We start from the raw sequence: 16,881 nt of genomic DNA, 5'->3' as shown, positions 1-16,881 counted from the left end.
AAAAGGTATAGTACTTGTCCTCTTCCCCTTCAGTACTGCATCATTAGTTAACTTACAAATGTCTTCAGCTATCCTGTAAATATTCTGAGCTGAAGATCATCAAGCCAAGATGTTTAATTTTATTTGAAAACTCGTCTAAAAACTCTTTAATATGCTCTTCCTCAAAGTTGACACCTTAGCCCTCTCAAAAATTTGAAGTGTGTTTAGAGAAGGAAAACAGGTACCCTTTACTGTGAAATTATGCTAATTACCTGGTTTGTTATTGAAATTCAAGAACCATTAAAAACAAACAAAAAGGGATCCTACCAACTATGGGCTTTTTACAGTTCTTCTGGAAACTTCTCTTATTTTCATCTTTCCTCATTCCATACATGTTGCATTTAAAAAAACGAGTTTTTGTTTTACTTAGTGTGTTTTATTACCAGCATATGATTTTGTCCCTTTAACATCCCTATTATTACCTGGATATTCTTGATCTAGCTTGAAAATCTGCTTTCTGCTTTTTAGGATTTGAGGTGATTAAAACTCATTGTTTAGTCTAATGATCTATGACTGTATTTATTTGTTTTGTTGTGCATTTTAGTAATTTATAAATTATGATTGTGGCCATAGCTTTTCTTTTACAAGATCAATTCAATGATATAATAATGATTTTCTGTTCTACAGCTGCTTTTCTTTCCTTTTTCATTTTGTTTCTTATCTTCGCTCTTTGGCAAGGAGTCTTCTTCAAATGGTAATATTTTGGCAATGAAAATTGCTGCCAAGACAGCTTATCTGTTCTTGCTTTCTGTAAGTATTTTCCTTTAGCTCTTGTTCATTACTGTTGGCTTTGACTGCTCAAACCAGCTAATACTTTTTGCGTAATAGTCAGGTAACACCTTCACTGTCATCCTCATGATTTCTATATATCAGTGCTTTTTCCAACAGCTTTTCTGCATAATTTTGAAAAACAGAATGATGTTGTCTTCCCAGATACGTTTTGCTCTTGAACAGGACATTGTTCCAGTAAATCCAGTCTAAAATCTAAGTTGGAGGAGGTTACAACCATGGTTCAACTTTATTAGCTACAAGTCTAATTGCAGGAATGTTGCTTTTCCAAACGGAAACTTTCCACAGTGCACACCGGCAAGCACGTGCTGAAACAGATTGCCCACAAGGTTGGGCAGGCTCAATCTTTAGAGTAACCTTTTTAATATCTTACTAGACAAAGCCCTGAGCAACTTGGTCTAACCCTGTAGCTGACTTCCAGAGATTCTTTCCAACCTACATGTTTGATGATCCCAGTTTTCCTTTAGGCTGTCTTATGATGCTGTTTTCTACTCTCTTGTGTCAGTGTAAAGTCCTGTGGTAAGTGGGGGCATCTCTCTTACCTAGATGAGCTGTTTTTTCTAATTAGCTTGCATCTATTTAGCTTCCCTAAATAGCAGCTTTGTGTTATTTCTGTAAGCAGAGTTCTTAAAGATGAGTAAACATAAGTAAATAATTGGAACCAACTTAAATTTGGGAAACGCACTCTTGATCATGCCAGAGCACTCTCAAAATTGATTTTAAACAGATTGAAGTAATGAAATATCTAAATGGAACTAAAAATGAAATTACAAACAGAAGGGAAATCAACTTTGTACAGGGGTAGATATTGGTAGCACAAAGGGGACTGGTTTCGAACTAAAGGATGAAATATTTTTATTAGATGTCAGGGAGAAGTTTTTTCACAGAGAGTGGTGATGTGCTGGCACAGGCTGCCCAGAGAGGTTGTGGATGTCCCATCCCTGGAGGTGTTTAAGACCAGGTTGGATGGGGCACTGGGCAGCCTCATATAATGGTTGACCCAGTGGTTGGCAACCCTACCCACAATCAGGGGGCTTGGAACTTGAGGATCCTTGAGATCCCTTCCAACCCAGGCCAATCTATGGTTCAACATGAAAAGGTGCTTGTGGTAGATTTCTTAATTTTTCAGGACTTCAGTTAACAAAAAACACATTGCTTTCAGAAGGGCTCTGTTGAATCTGGGATGTTTTTCTTCGTTTATAAGCTTCTGAGTCAAATTCTGTATTTCACATCTTCAACCTTTATACATATAACTTGAATATTTAGATGTCATGGAAAGAATACCAAAGTATTTTCCTGTTAATTGTTTTTCTTCTCCAGGGAAAGTTTTGTGTATGCTTTTTGTACTGTGTTACTAACTTAAGAATGCATACTCAGTTTCAAATTCTGTTAAACTGATTTAAAAACAAACAAATAAAAGACACAAAAAACAGATCTACAGGTGGCATTCTTTGAGCACCAAAATGGCGTAGAACTGTAAATTGAAGCACAGTAAGGGTTGATGGATGAGATTTACTCCAAAAGTGTACTTCCTGGACTTCTGAAATGTTGAGGTTGATACGCCTTCTCATTCCCCTACATCTCATTATCTGATGATAATGAGAATCTGTCCACTTACAATGAGTATGTATAAACATACAAGATAAAAGTTATTTGTGGTAAACAAAAAGGCACTTCTAAAGCATTGCACTTCAATTTTTTAATGTAGGACTTCTCTAATTCTTTGTGTAACCAGTTTTAGCTTTGGAGAAAGAGATAGCAACTTGCTCTAAGAACTGCCCTGAATTGAAGCCATTCTATTTTGATTTTTTCTTAGAATAACCCTGGGTTGTATCTTCAGGGTGAGTAAACAGGTACATACAGCCCTACTTGTTCTCACAATAAAACCACAGTGTTTCTCTTCTGCCTTTTGAGAAATTTAAGTAGAGAAAATTAGTATCGTGTCTTATCTGAACCACTGGCTGTATCTAAAGAAGAGAAAAATGTGCCAAAGTAAGTAAAAAAGCTATTTCAGATAATGGTGCATTTAAGAACATATGAACTTCTGGTAGTGATTGGTATCTGTGAAGGCTTCAGATGAAATGTGAAACCTGTGAACTTCATATTTCGCCTCTTGTAGTTTTTAATTTTGAGTAGACAAATATTGAGAATCCAGGATAAGCTATTTTTGTTTTTAAATTAAAATAGTAAAAGGAAATTTTGGTGCATCCATGACAGATTTCTAATCCACACTTATAAGGGTTGCCTCTTATTTATTTCTGTGCTATTGGCTTAGAGTGACTTCTTTTTTAATGAGCAAAGTTGGAAAGACATGTAGATTCAGCTTTTAAATGCTGAGTGATTCTACTGCTTTGTTAGTATATTCAGTCTGACCTCTAAGCATCCACTTATTATAATATTGAATTTAGTTTAGATGTAGGCCGCTTGTATGCTAGTTGCTAAAACAAGACAAAAGAGAAATGCTGGTACAATGCTTGGGGGTGGCTTTTGATTCTTATTTCAGATGGGCAAAAGTATTTTACCATACTCTGAAGGTTAGATTGGTTGTAATATTTCCAACTTATTAAAGGTTTTTATTTGGATGTTTTTATCTTATGCAATCACTGTGTTCGTAGCTAATAAACTAATTGTACTAAAAAGCAGTTAAAAGCTTTGCATCAGACAGAGTCAGCCTTGATTTTCATCTGCTACACTTAAGGATGATTTTTTAAGTTGCTAAACATACCTTCATAAAAAAACTTCAGTACATCCAACTTGAATAACACCCAAATTCTTTGTCTTTTCAGATGAGAGTGTTAGATAAATGTGTATGGAAACAGTGTCAACTTATTGCTGCTGTTCAGACTAATTTGATAGGTCAAGTAACCTGTCGTGTAAGGAATCTCTCTAATAAGATTGCTAAGTATAATACAGAGGACTCAACTGTACTTAAAAACCTGTCATAGATCAAAAACATTCAAATAAAATTATGTGAATTGAACTAGACTATACAGAGAAGAACAGTTTCTTTATAAATATTCAGTAAATCTTACATCATTTTCCAGCTGGTCACTAGAAATTCCTTTCTGCTCTTCTGCAAAGTTCCTAATTATCCGGAGCCATCATCCCCACAATTAACAGTGGTATTCTTTTTTCAATACTAAAGGTTGAGGAACAAAATACAAATTATTTCTTTTTATAGTGTGCCTTTACTTGGTGGTGCTTTATGTGTCATTAAGCATGCAAAAGATTAAATTAAAAATCTGTGTTAAAATATGTATTTCAAAATATCATAAAAGCATGGTAATTCAGTAATTAATGTGGTATATAATGACAGACTTTCCATTTCCAGCTCAATCTGTACAAGAGTTCATTGCTTTTACTGTTCTACTTCACTGTAGTAGTTAGGAAATTTACAGTTAGAGAATCAAATTGAACAGAAATTGGGCTTTTTTGAATCAGGGTAGTATTTCCAGCATTCTGTCACTGAAACAAGAGACTTCACTGCAAAATGAAACGCTTCTATTATGTGCTTAATTAAATTGCAAAACTGTTGTTTAATGTGTCTATGAAGGTAGCATTCTAAAACTTAAATGCTCAATTAATTAATTAATTTTCAAAATTCTGAAATGTGAATGCAAGGGAAATGGTCTTGTTTACCAAACTAAGTCTTCTTCCTTCTAATTTATGAAGATCTTAGAATGCTTCTGTCCCCATTTTTCAGGATTAACAGTAGTTCTGCCAAATAAGCTGTGTTGCGAGGTGTGGAGAGGCAGTGATTGCTAGAGAGAACTGCTAGACTTACTTTGATAGTGTAGATTAAGGACACTAGATAATTTGTTTCAAATTAGTACAGCCATAACAATTGCATTTGCTGTAAGTAGCTTTAAAGGAATCATTAGAGATGTCAGGCCTTTCAGCAATGTTGATGAATTATTAAATTTAATGTATAATGTAGATCATAGTAGCAATGAGTGAAATGCTTGAGGGAGATGTTCCCCTGCCATGTTCATAAAATATACAATGGAATAGTAGCAGCCCTTGTTGATAGTGGCTTTGGAAGGATACTGCAAAGTCGGAGCTGTAGTTTGTGGGTATGTTGTGCATGGCAAGAAATGACTGACGATTTGGGCGTGTTTATAAAATAAAGGAGAGGGAGTATATAGTGAGCATACAAGGCATTGAAAATTAAAGCTGATAATGAGGTAAAATTTTCCAACATTTTCTTAAAAGACACTTCTTTCAGAATTTCCACTTTGATTTATTTCCCATTTAACATAATTTTGACATAATACCTTAACAGTCTTTTTAAGTATAAAATCGTTATGGATTCCGATGCTGCAGAATATGGAGGGCATCAAAGGTTGGACCACAATACAGAGTACTTCTCTGAAGAATATCCTCACAATTATCGACCTAATTCAGTTATGGTAAGAAAGATGTTGTATTATTAATCTGAATAATTGAATGATTTTAAAAGTCTTCAGACAAATGGAGACTATTCTAGGAGTATTTCTGTGGTAGGTTTGTTTGCTTTTTAACATTCGGAAATTAGCCTGTGTATGAATACATAGGAGGTGATATTACAGTTTTATCATGGCTAATAATATTATCTGATTTTCTTTGGACATTACCTTTTCATTTGCATGTCATCTTGCACTGTCTTGCATTGCCACATGATATGCATGAAAATCTTCTAATGTACTTTTGAATTGCCTTTTTTAATATAAGCATTTACTTTGTTTTCATGTCTGAAAAACTCCATCTTCATGCTTTCTTAGTGAATAAAGCTATATAAACTAATTTTTCATTGCTTTCTTAAAATCATTTGCCTAACTTGACAAAGCCTTTATCCTCCTCAGTTTACAGAAAAACATACAACAGACCATCTCTATTTGCATCAAGAATGTTTAGTCCTAATTGTTCTGAACAGTGAACAAAGAGTTTCCCTCAAATCACTTCAGATCAACTTCTAATCACTTTGCTTGTACAGTTGTATATACAATTTCTGTTAGCTGAGGTGGTGACTAATCAAAACCAAATCAGTGCCTATTGTCATTACTCTTGAAATCATAATCCCTTACCACAATTAATTTGTAAATCTACCATTTCCCATTCTTTCTATATGTATACATACACATGTATGCATATACTATATATATATAAGTGCGTGTGTGTATATATATATTACACACTTGTATGTATTTTCACTAGTTCAACAGATACTAAGATTCGAAAATGCTGTGAACTGGTCAGGCTTCACTGGAAAAGTTCTGAGAATGCTTATGTTGCTGGCCACATTTTTATATCTAAACCATTTAAGTGTGTGAAAATATATCTCTATACACAGGTATATCTGTATACACTAAAATTGTATTATTTTTGTAATGTAACAGACTACAGATACGGAGTATCTATACTGGTATGTGTGTGACAGTCTTCTTCAATGTCAGAATGGATAAATGATCTTCTGGTGTCACATTTCTTGTGAGATCCCAATTCCTGAGAGTTATTGTACGTTTTAATCTCTGCCTCTCACGCTTTCTTTTACCCTCTTTTGTTACACTCAGAGTATTGACAATTCTTCTGTTGGCATGTTTTAAAATAGTTTTGTTACATTGTGCTTGGCCTGGAGGATCTTGGGAACATGCTGTTTTTTTAAAGTGTTTGTGTATGACAGTGCCCTTAGATACCCTTAGGTAAGTATCTGTTATCATAAGCACTCTAAGAAACTGAGGATTTAAAAGTCCAGTCCTGCAGGTTACACATCAAATTAATGCTCCCAGAATTCTTGCTTCCTGTGTCGAATTCAAGTATGATGCTTTAGTGATTAGAGAGCATTTTAATTAGCTGCCACTAACTTAACTTTTGCAAGCCAATTAACTGTAATTTAGAGTGTATATTTCACATAAGGGCTTTTAGATGATAAGTGCAGATCCTTCAAGACAGAAAAAATACAACAAAACTTGAAGGTGCATCTTAACTAGGAGCATGTGGAAGATAAAGCATGTGACAAGCAAAGAAGCAAATGCATTTTTGCAGCATAAGCTGTGGCATGGCAATGGCACTTCTGAGTCAGATAGAAACCCATCAGAGTGGGTCATGACAACTTTCCTTTATGTCCTTCAGCAGTCCAATTCACAGACCAGCTTCAGCCAACACTCCAGAAGATGCCACAAGCGCCTCATAAAGGTAAAATGGTAGTAAGAAGACACAAAGCAAAAGTAATTGGGGGAAAAAATGTGGAAAATCAGACCAAATCCAGCAAGATATAACACCAAGTAAGAAAGAACAAAAGTTATAGTGAATACTACTAGTTGGTATTTTACAAAAGAAACAAATGTTTTATCATAAGTAGAAATTTAGATCCCAGTTCTTAAATAATCCGTCATCCTTGAGAATTGTTTTAGTCCTGCTTTAACATTAAGAAGTCTAAGTAGATATCTTCCTCTCGATTTTTCTTTTTGATGGCACCACCCCAATGAACTCAGAAAAGGTTTTTTTATTGTACTTCAGCAATTATCTTATTGTTTGTACATAATGCATGTGACATAAGTGTCTAGTTTCAAAAATTTTAGTTCTCCCTTCACCACAAACACATTTTTTATAGTGAAAGATACACTTCCCTTAAGGTGTGCTAGATAAACACTGTCAGTAAAACATACCCACAGGACTATGACAAAATGAAATTACATGCAATAATTCTGCTGCTCAAGTCAAGCTTAAATAGTGCACAAACACATTATAGAAGTAGGAGATTAGACATGACATAATTCATTCTAGAAATATCACCTAATAAAAGAGATATTCAAAGTGACATTGCAAAATGAGAAGAAAAGAAATGTGAAATACCTGGAGTGAAGAAAACTGAGTGAAGAGTAAACTTTGTAAGCACTACTCAGCACTGTGAAATTTTGCTGATAAATATATGGTAATTCAAGTTCTGTATGAGGCCAGATTTCAAGATCATCATGCATGCCTTGAAAATTCTGTAGGAAAATCAAAAGTATTCTTTGTAAATAATCTCATTTTTCTGTTTTGCTTCTTCCTCTGCTGCAGGTTGTTAACAATTACATGAAATGCACATAACTTTTCATGTGATCAAACCTTCTTAAAACAAACTGTTAGTCTATTTGTCATTGTACAAAAGAACTTTTAAACCATCATATTTTTGTTTGTATTGCTGCCATGGAAAACAGGCTTTAATAGTCTTTTTTGAGCTAAGTTTGTTGTGGATGCTTCATTTCTGGAGGCGTTTTAGGTCAGATTGGATGGAGCCCCAGGCAGCCTGATCTCATGGGTTGCAACCCGGCAAGGGGCAACCAGGTGACAGGGGGCTGGCACTAAGTGGTCTTTGAGGTCCCTTCCAATCCAAGCCATTCTATGTTTTATGAAAGATGTGTGCTTTTTCTATGCTTGCATAACCTTCTAGTTTTATATTGTCTTCACATTTCAAATTAACTGCTGCAGATGTGTTTCTACTCCTGTAAGATCCTGCTGCCCCTTTACATTTGTACCTTACCTGATTATCGTAGCTGGATATGAAACTTAGATTTGGGGCAAGGAGAGGGTGGGGGAAGAAAAAAAATCTGTTTCTAATAACACTCATCATTCCAAATGTTTTATCAGGCATCTGATGTGATTGATTTATATTGAAAATGTAATTAGATATCAAAGTGTGTGTTGTAGTAACTTAAGTATTTTTTTTTTAATAAAAGTAGTAAGTAAGAAAGAAGTAAGGACTTGTACGGATGCACTGGGTTTTATACATGTTGCACCAACAGAACTGAGTAATAAGTAGTCTAAATGTAAAGTTGCAGACTATGTTATGTCATTGGCAAAACAGTATGCAGTTAAAGTGTAATTGTTTAACACATTTCAGTTTTTATATATTCACTTTTCCTGTAGTTCTCATCAGTTCAATTAGCTAAACTAAAAGTGGAAGCTGAAATACTCTTTCTCCCTTTCATTATATCAACTAAAAATTATGTAGTTTATTCTAAGAATATCCTTTCTGCTGGGTTGGGCTTTTTAACCTTGACCTTAATATATAATACTCAGTGTCAAAGTGCAATTTCATGTCTCCATGAGTCTATTGACAAATTAAAAATATACACATAGATTGAAATGTTCTAAAAGCTTTTAGTGACCTTAGCTTTGAAAATAGTAATTTGAAAAACTTTCATGATAAGGATTTATGTATTGAATTTTAAAAGAATGATGTAATCTTTAACTATTTTCTCCCTTAACATGCATAGATATACAGAATATTTGTATGTATTTTATACTGTATATTTGTTGTTAGAAAATTGACTGTTCTAACTAGGAAGATGAGATAGCAGCAAGATCTTGCTTCTTCGTGATTAAGATAAATCAACAATAAATTGATAAATTAGTTTGCTTGTATTCATTGATCATTTCAATTCTTCAACAAACAAAAACTCAGAAACAAGTATAATGATTCCAAAGTTAATCAGTTATCCACTTTCATTCAGTCTTGTTTTGTTGGACTGCATGTTTGAGTTTGTCAGGATTTAGTTGTCTATTTGAAGTAACTTTTCTTAAGGAAGAGTGCAAAAGATAATAGAAACGTTGAGATAGAGCCTGGAGATCTTTTGCATAAATGAAGCAAGACAGAGAAATGATTTTCTGCATATTCATGCTTTACTGTTGTAAATTGAAAAACAGGTTGGAAGGCAGTGCTTCACATTATTTTAAGCATACCTTCCTTTTCATATGCAATATCTAGCAAAATAAAATCTGAAATATAAAGTTCTTTATAACAAGTTACAGTCAGAAAGGAAAAGCTATCATGTACCTTATTCATTGATGGTTAATTATATTCTCAGAATAGTGTCAGCGTCTGACAATTAGTAGTGATACAGAGACATGAGATTGTCCAAGGCCCTCATTTTAATTAAAAGTTTGGGAAAATGTTGGCACAGACTCCTGTGATATTGCCTTCTGCATCCACCAGCTGCAATATGCACTATCAAATATTTTTCTGCAGCGCCTGATCTAGCTCTGAGTTCCAGTAATTCTCCCATCTGCTGCAAAATGACCTTGAAATGATTTTTAGGACTTGATGTTTTCCAACCTCAAAGTGGGATGAAGAGTAGTTCATTACGGTTCCAGCCAATTTCAGTTGTGCTTGCACCTGGTACAGAATCTACTCTGATGAATCTGAAAGTAGAAATGTAGTTTGTAGAATTTCTTGCTCATGTGTTTTTGGGGTTTTTTGTTTGTTTGTTTGTTTCTTTGTTTTTTTTTTTTTTAAATATATATTTAGAGATTGCTATATATTGCAACCCTCCTAAAATATCTAAGGTGAGCTTCATACTTAGAACTGCTGCTATTCACAAATACTTCCTGTATTTTCTACTTCTGTATTCTTAACTATTCTGGTCTCTTGTTTCTTGAAATTATCCAGAAAAATAATGAAAACAAAACAAACCAACAAACAAACAAAAAAAAGTAAGAAATAAGTATTTGAATACTGAAAAGCATTTTATGTATTCCTGTCAAATGGTTGGATGACCAGTTTCTTTTCCCTGTTTCTGTGGTAGCCCACATAAACAGAATATGATCTTGATAGAACACCATGTATGCAGGTGGAAAACAGGTTGCTTGAAAGAAATGTTTTCGTGTGTGTATTATATTGGCTATCTTGTATTAGTGCTAGAAATTCTGATCTCTGTGAAATTTGCCTAATTGCAAACACTGTGACTGCCTTTCATTTTAAATTGACAAGCGGTATGAAAAGGTCAAAGAGGAAGTAATAAAAAATATGTTGTATGTATTTGACTTGCAAACATTTCTGTCCTCAGTCATCATCTTTCTTAGCAATTCTACCTGTGAAGTCAATCACAACTATTCCACTTTATTCCCACTGAATACTCCATTGGGAATAAAAAGACTTTCAATAACTTGATGACTAAACATCTGAAAATTAACTTTGTCGAAAACTTTTTTTCACAGCTGAGTCACCCTAACTGTCCCCAGAGGATCTGATGTTCTCCTTTCTGCATATCCCACTCCCTCCATTAGTGAAGGCCTTATGAATCTCCTGATATGTTTTTTGATGGCTTCCTAAAATACCAGAGTTAGTGTGACAGCACAGAGGGTGCGAGGTCATAAGTAAGCAATTGGTATAAAAAACAAAGGTTCAGTTCATTGAGATATCCAAAGCCTTGACTAGCCTGATTTGACCTCATAGCTGGCCTTGCCTCTTGAGGCCCCTTCCAGTGTGAATGAGACTGTAATTCGGAAGGGGAGGAAGGACTTAGAAGGGCCTGTAGAATGAGCACAGAATGCTTGAAACAACATTCAGAGGATGATACGGTTGAAAGGGAGTCAAGAATTTGATTAGCTATGAATGTATTCTCCTTAATATTCTCTACTTTGTTTTCACATATATCCATGTTCGTCAAGTAAGCCTTGTGAAATGATGAAGAAGACATGAATGAAATAAAAATCTGTGATCAGAAAGGCAGGATATAAGATATAAGGATGTAAACCAAGCAGAAGCTGTTAATTGGAACTATATAATTCAGCAACAGTATATGAAAGGAAAAGCAAGACTAGAAAATACTTCTGTACCTCTCCTCATTGGTGTGTAGAAAAACAAGAAAAATGGCATTTCTCTATGATTTCTTTTAATGATAAATGTCTGGATTTCCTGTTGTGCTTTGAATCAAGACGCTTTTGTATACTGTTACGTGATCTGAACTAGACAGACATTTTGAAGTTGGCAATTGGGGCACAAGGAGGTGAACATCTTAAGAAAGACTTCCACAAGTCATTTCTCAGTGTCCACATCTCCTGGCTTTTAAGAGATGCACTTAGGATAAAAAAGCCTGGGAAAAGGAGATCAAGTTTTTAACTGTTGTGACCAGCATCATGAAGAATAATACAGTAAGCATGGTGAGAGAGAAACCAGGGGTGTTGCTGCTGATATTTCTACTGAGCTAAAATGGGAAAAACAGTTGTTTTTAAATCTTCTTTTATCATTATTTCTGTAGCTAAATAAAGGTTAAGGATGTAAGCTAGTATAATGTAGTAATACTTCACATTAAATTGTCTGTCTTGAGGTGTTTGTTTTTTTTTCTTAGAACTTCCCTTAACAATAAGTCAGCTATCACTTCTAAAGTGACTTTTGTTTTCATAATTGTTAATTGGGAGTCAACACCTCAGTAACTGTTCTATGTCATAAATCATAAATCACAAGAACACATATGCTGAACACAGCAATAAAAAATGAAGAGCCACTTGGCAAACTTTATTACATGTGAAAAATAAGGGAATAAGGCAGGTAATGAAGGAATATTAAAGCAAGGTGTAGACTATTAAGAGCAAAATCAGAGAGGTCAAAACCTTGTTTGAGTTAAAAACTAGTTAGAGATATAAAGGATGGCAAGAAAGGAGTTCTACAAGTGTGCAGAAAGTGTACGAATATCAGAAGAGATCAAGAAAAAAATGCAAAATCCTTGAGAAGAGGAGGAGTTATGTTTTTTTGTTGTTTTTAAACCTCAGCCTCTGAGGGTAAAGCCTGTTTTCCAACTCTTTTGTGTACCAGTACACTATCAAAAAGAATGTAGCAGCAGCAGAGCAATAGGTTAGAGACACCTTAACGAGGCTGGATAAATGGGATATATGCAGAGATTTGGAAAGATTTCACTGGCATGGTTGCAAGGCTGAAATCATCTGTGAAAAATCATAGTGTCCAGGGGAAATTTTTGGAAACTGAAGAAAGTTTGTAGTGAAAGCGAGAAAAGAAACCTGATGGATCTGGAGGCCAGTGAGCCTTCCCTGCTCAGTCTCTTAGGAGATCATGGACCATATCCCTTTGGAAGGGGATAGGTATGAGTTGATCAGAAGGACAGCTCAGATTTAGTAAATACAAAACATACCTGATAACCTGGTTGCTTTCTCTGATGAAATATCTAGCTACGTGCATGAGGCTACTACAGTCAATGTTGTAATGTTTAAACTTTGTCTCCTGCAAGTGGAAGTACAAGCTGAATGGGAAGATTGTTAGGCACATTGAAATCTGGTTGGGCTGCTGCACTTTTAGTAGTCGGAGGTTCAATGTCCAGGTATTGACTGATAGGAAGAAGACTGCTGTAGCAATTACTGCCAGGGCTGGTGCTGTTTGATGGAGTCTTTAACAGTAACAAAGCACATCCCCAGCAGATTTGTAGACGACACTGAATTAGGGTCAGTCATTGATAAATTGAATGTTAGAGGTCCAATCCAGATGCGTCTTAATAAATCTGAAGATTTAGCCAATAGAAAAATCAATGAGAAAAAGATCAGGAGAAGACTCCCATGTACTAGTAAAGATTAAAAAACCAGTATGCTGAGTAGGAGACCTCATAAGAACTGTTGTTTATGCTGGATATCAGATTGAATTGATAGGACTTTGTCACAGACACCTATCATAAAATGCCAGATCTCATCTTTATTAATGCATTTCATTGTGTTGGAGTAGTTGTTAAAATACTTTAATATAACTTGGACAGTCTTAAAAACAAGTGAACAAAAAATATACATAATGGCTTACCTAGGAAATACAGAAAGAAACATGGTTGCCATTTTCTTCAGTATTTAAAGAAGATAGAACTGAGTAGTACAGGAGAAGCATGGATGTGTGTGTCTGGGGATGATGGCCTTTTATTGTATGCTGTTGCAAATTTATTTTTCTACAATATGAAGTACTATATGTATGTGTTTTGATATGATCAGAACAATAGATTAAAATACAGTAAGCAAACAGTTCTTGATCTAAATTGGATAGAGAAATTAAAATGTATGTATTGTCACTTATTAAGGCATGCTTTTATTTGCTTTTAGCTAGGATTTATCTATTCTTTATATGTTAAAATGTATCTGAACTTAAATGTAATCTCAGAATTTTTGAAGGTCACTTTAAAAATTTGGCTTCTGTTTTTTGTTTTGTTTTGTTTTGTTTTAATTTGTTTATTTTTTCTTCAAAACACAGGTAGTGTATAATCTAACCAGTACACCACTACTGCCAGGCTGCCAAAGGAGTTCAGTAATTACAGATATGATGGCTCTTAGTCTGGACAGAGAAGGAGTGTGTATGACTAGGAGGAAATCAGGAAAAGAATAGAGAAAATAAAGTGAAATGTGTGGGGATGTGTTTTTACACAAGTGATAGTTAAATGTGACAAAAGAAAAGAAGAGGCTGGGGAAGCTTTGGAGATTGAGTGCCAGAAGTGAGAAGAGTAAAAAGTTAGAAATCTGGACTGGGAAAGATGAAAGTTTTGCTAGATCCTGAGTGAATAATCTTTCCTATTTCACCTCATGAAAAATGGGCAATCTTTCCAACCTCTTTGGTCACATTTTTTTTTAACATTCCCTTCACCCAGATGTTCTGAATTCTCTTAAAACAAAGTAACAGGAATTATCTAATGCTTGTGTAATATTGCTTTTTTTAAAAAATTGTATTCCTACCAGTGGAATGAATACTTAATGTACAATTGAGAGTATTCCTTGCTCATGCCCTAGTGGTTTTGTTATTTCTTATAGTTTTGTGTAGGCCTTAGAGGCAATTACACTGATAAATGATATAAGTTGATCAGACTAGGAAGCAATGTCATAGCTGATTTTTCTGTTTTAGTAAAAAGACCACCAAGTCAATAAGCATTAGAACCTATGTTTAATTTTCCAAGGTATGGAAATGTTTGACTAAAGTAATAAGTTTGCAATTGAATCTCTTCCTGACAAGTAGAAAAACAAGCAGAAAATTCTTATCAATTAAAATATAATATGTTACTCAAATTCCAAAATTGTACCTAAAACCAGTTCTAAAATTTTGATTGACATTGTACTGGTGGAGTGATTCCACAATGCTCTTAGATTCTCATTTGGTGCAAGTTGACTTTATAGGCACTGAGATAATACATTTCTCCTAAGATCTGTTATATTATTGACCTGGCTATAACGGAATTGATATATCCTCTATTAATGTCAGTCTTTGTTGGCTTAACCAAAGTAACTTCTTATGAATATTTTCTTAGAAAAATTATTCCCTTTAGCTCCTTTCCATTTTCATCGTATCAACTCAGAGTGCTGAATTTCTCAATACACAATTTAAAAATCTTGGCATTATCTATACATTCTGAGCTAGTTCATTAAGTATTTCCTCCCCTGAACAGTGGAGCTATTTATCACTGAAACCTTAGGGGAAATCATTATGTTCACTGCCTTTCAAGAAGCACTGGACATGGCTCTGTCTGATTCAATGAAGATCAGCTGTTCTTTTCTTTTTTCTCCTTTTCTTAAAGCTCTTTGCTCTGTTCCTTCATTCTGTTTTTGAAAACTATGAAAGCCTTTCATGCCATCAAGCTCTAGTTTGCAGATAACATAGTTGAAATTGTGGGATATTAGATATTCCACAGGGATGGAGAGTAGTCTAAAGGAGGATGTTGTCAGAATGAAGCCGATAATCTTCAATCTTGTGTTACCTTTTATAATTGCATTTTTATTGACTTGTTCAGCAAACACATTCATACACTTGACAATTGATGGAGTACCATATATCAAGGTAATTGGTAGGTAGTGCATATCAGTCTCGTTTTCAGATTGTGATTCTACTTTGCTTAGAAGAAATGTCATGTAAAATATATTGCCACAAGCTCTTTTGTGATCTATGAGAAGTCTTTTGATTATATGCATATCTTTCTCATGGTAATCAGATAAAAAAGGGTAAAACAAAATGCAGTAGTGTAATGGTTAATATGCATCTATATCTAGTTTTTTGAGTAATTTTTAGCAACTGGCACTGAAATTCCATAGATGCCAAGATGGAGAAGAATGCAATGCTGTGTCATAATGCTGTTACTTACCTGTATGAAATGATATCATATGCCTTGAGGACTCTTTACTTCACAGCGGAGGAGTGTTCGAATGTTGTTGTAAAACTTTCTCATTTATCATTGTATAGTCTATTGACCTAGATGTCTTCGAGTATTATAAATTGGACTTTGGAAGTCATATGAGGCCCTCTACTGGTAGCCATTTTAAATCTTTCAAAGCAATATTTATAAAAAGAGAAAAGAGGAGAGATTGCAATTAAGATGTCTTTTAAACTTTTATATTATCTTGTATAACTCAAGTACTGGAACTAAGCAGCCAGTCACATTTAAAATACAATTAGAATAACCTACAAGATCGCAAAAATGAGAAATATTGAATGGCTAAGTATTACATGTGTTTTTTCATATACTGTTTTTTTTTTTAAGAAAATGAATCCTGTGACGTTCATGGATTTTTCCTTGTTCTTATCATCTTTTTACTAGGCGTACATTCCAAGCAGAGTGGCTATTGTGCTTCAGAATATGGATGTCCCACGTTGAAGATCTCTGTACCTATCACTGAAGAAGCAAGTGATAGAAGTGCTGATACACTATACTACTAAGTGTAACAAAACTAGCTCTATTGAATCTTTCCAAAGCTGAATCTAGTAATATTAACGTTTTTAAAATGCAAGATTAATATTCACATGCAAATGCAGAGGTTTGTGCTTGTTAGAACCTATTTTGAAGAAATGTTAAGGAAGAGAAAGAAGAATGTTATCATTTTGGTAATAAAAATTTTCACTAACAATACTTCAAAACAGCAGGTCTTCTCAATAAAATGTTGTTTACAGGATTTTATGAGGAATAACATTCTTACCAAAAGTGATCCTGCTCCAATGTTTGTAATTTCTTGAAATCTTTTTCAAAAAGTGAATTAAAATGCTCATTGTATGTAAATGCTGCTTATTAATAGTTTTGGTTTGCTTAAATGAAACAAAGGTTTTTGGCTGAAAGGCAGCCTTAAGGATACGTGGGACCTAATTGGAGGCTCCTCTTCTGCAATGAGTTCTAACATGCAATTTAAGACATTTGCCCAAATTAATGAGAAGATCCTTAAGAGTGTTGTACTCCTCCATTTTTTAATTTGATTTAAATTGCTAAAAAGTGCTTAAGAGCCAAGTGGGCAGACAACTCACTGCCGATGTGCTGATGGCACTGGGTGGCTTACTTGCTCTCCATCAAATCACTTAGA

The 16,881-nt window shown here is 34.4% G+C and overlaps 1 protein-coding gene across 1 annotated transcript in view; it reads left to right on the top strand.

Annotated features, from left to right (window-relative positions):
- The window catches only part of GBE1 (1,4-alpha-glucan branching enzyme 1), a gene marked incomplete at both ends in the record, with an annotated part of 147,284 nt that extends 131,097 nt beyond the window's left edge, over positions 1-16,187 (top strand). The window contains 3 exons of the mRNA XM_079549548.1: positions 5,121-5,237; positions 6,937-6,999; positions 16,131-16,187. Of these exons, the coding sequence (XP_079405674.1) occupies positions 5,121-5,237; positions 6,937-6,999; positions 16,131-16,187 (237 nt within the window). The remainder of the gene's footprint in view (positions 1-5,120; positions 5,238-6,936; positions 7,000-16,130) is intronic.
- Positions 16,188-16,881: the final 694 nt, after the last annotated feature.

The sequence above is a fragment of the Tetrao urogallus genome, assembly GCF_951394365.1.
Source record: "Tetrao urogallus genome assembly, chromosome: 1".
In the NCBI taxonomy this organism is placed as follows: domain Eukaryota; kingdom Metazoa; phylum Chordata; class Aves; order Galliformes; family Phasianidae; genus Tetrao; species Tetrao urogallus.
This window is presented reverse-complemented; position numbering and strand designations above follow the sequence as displayed.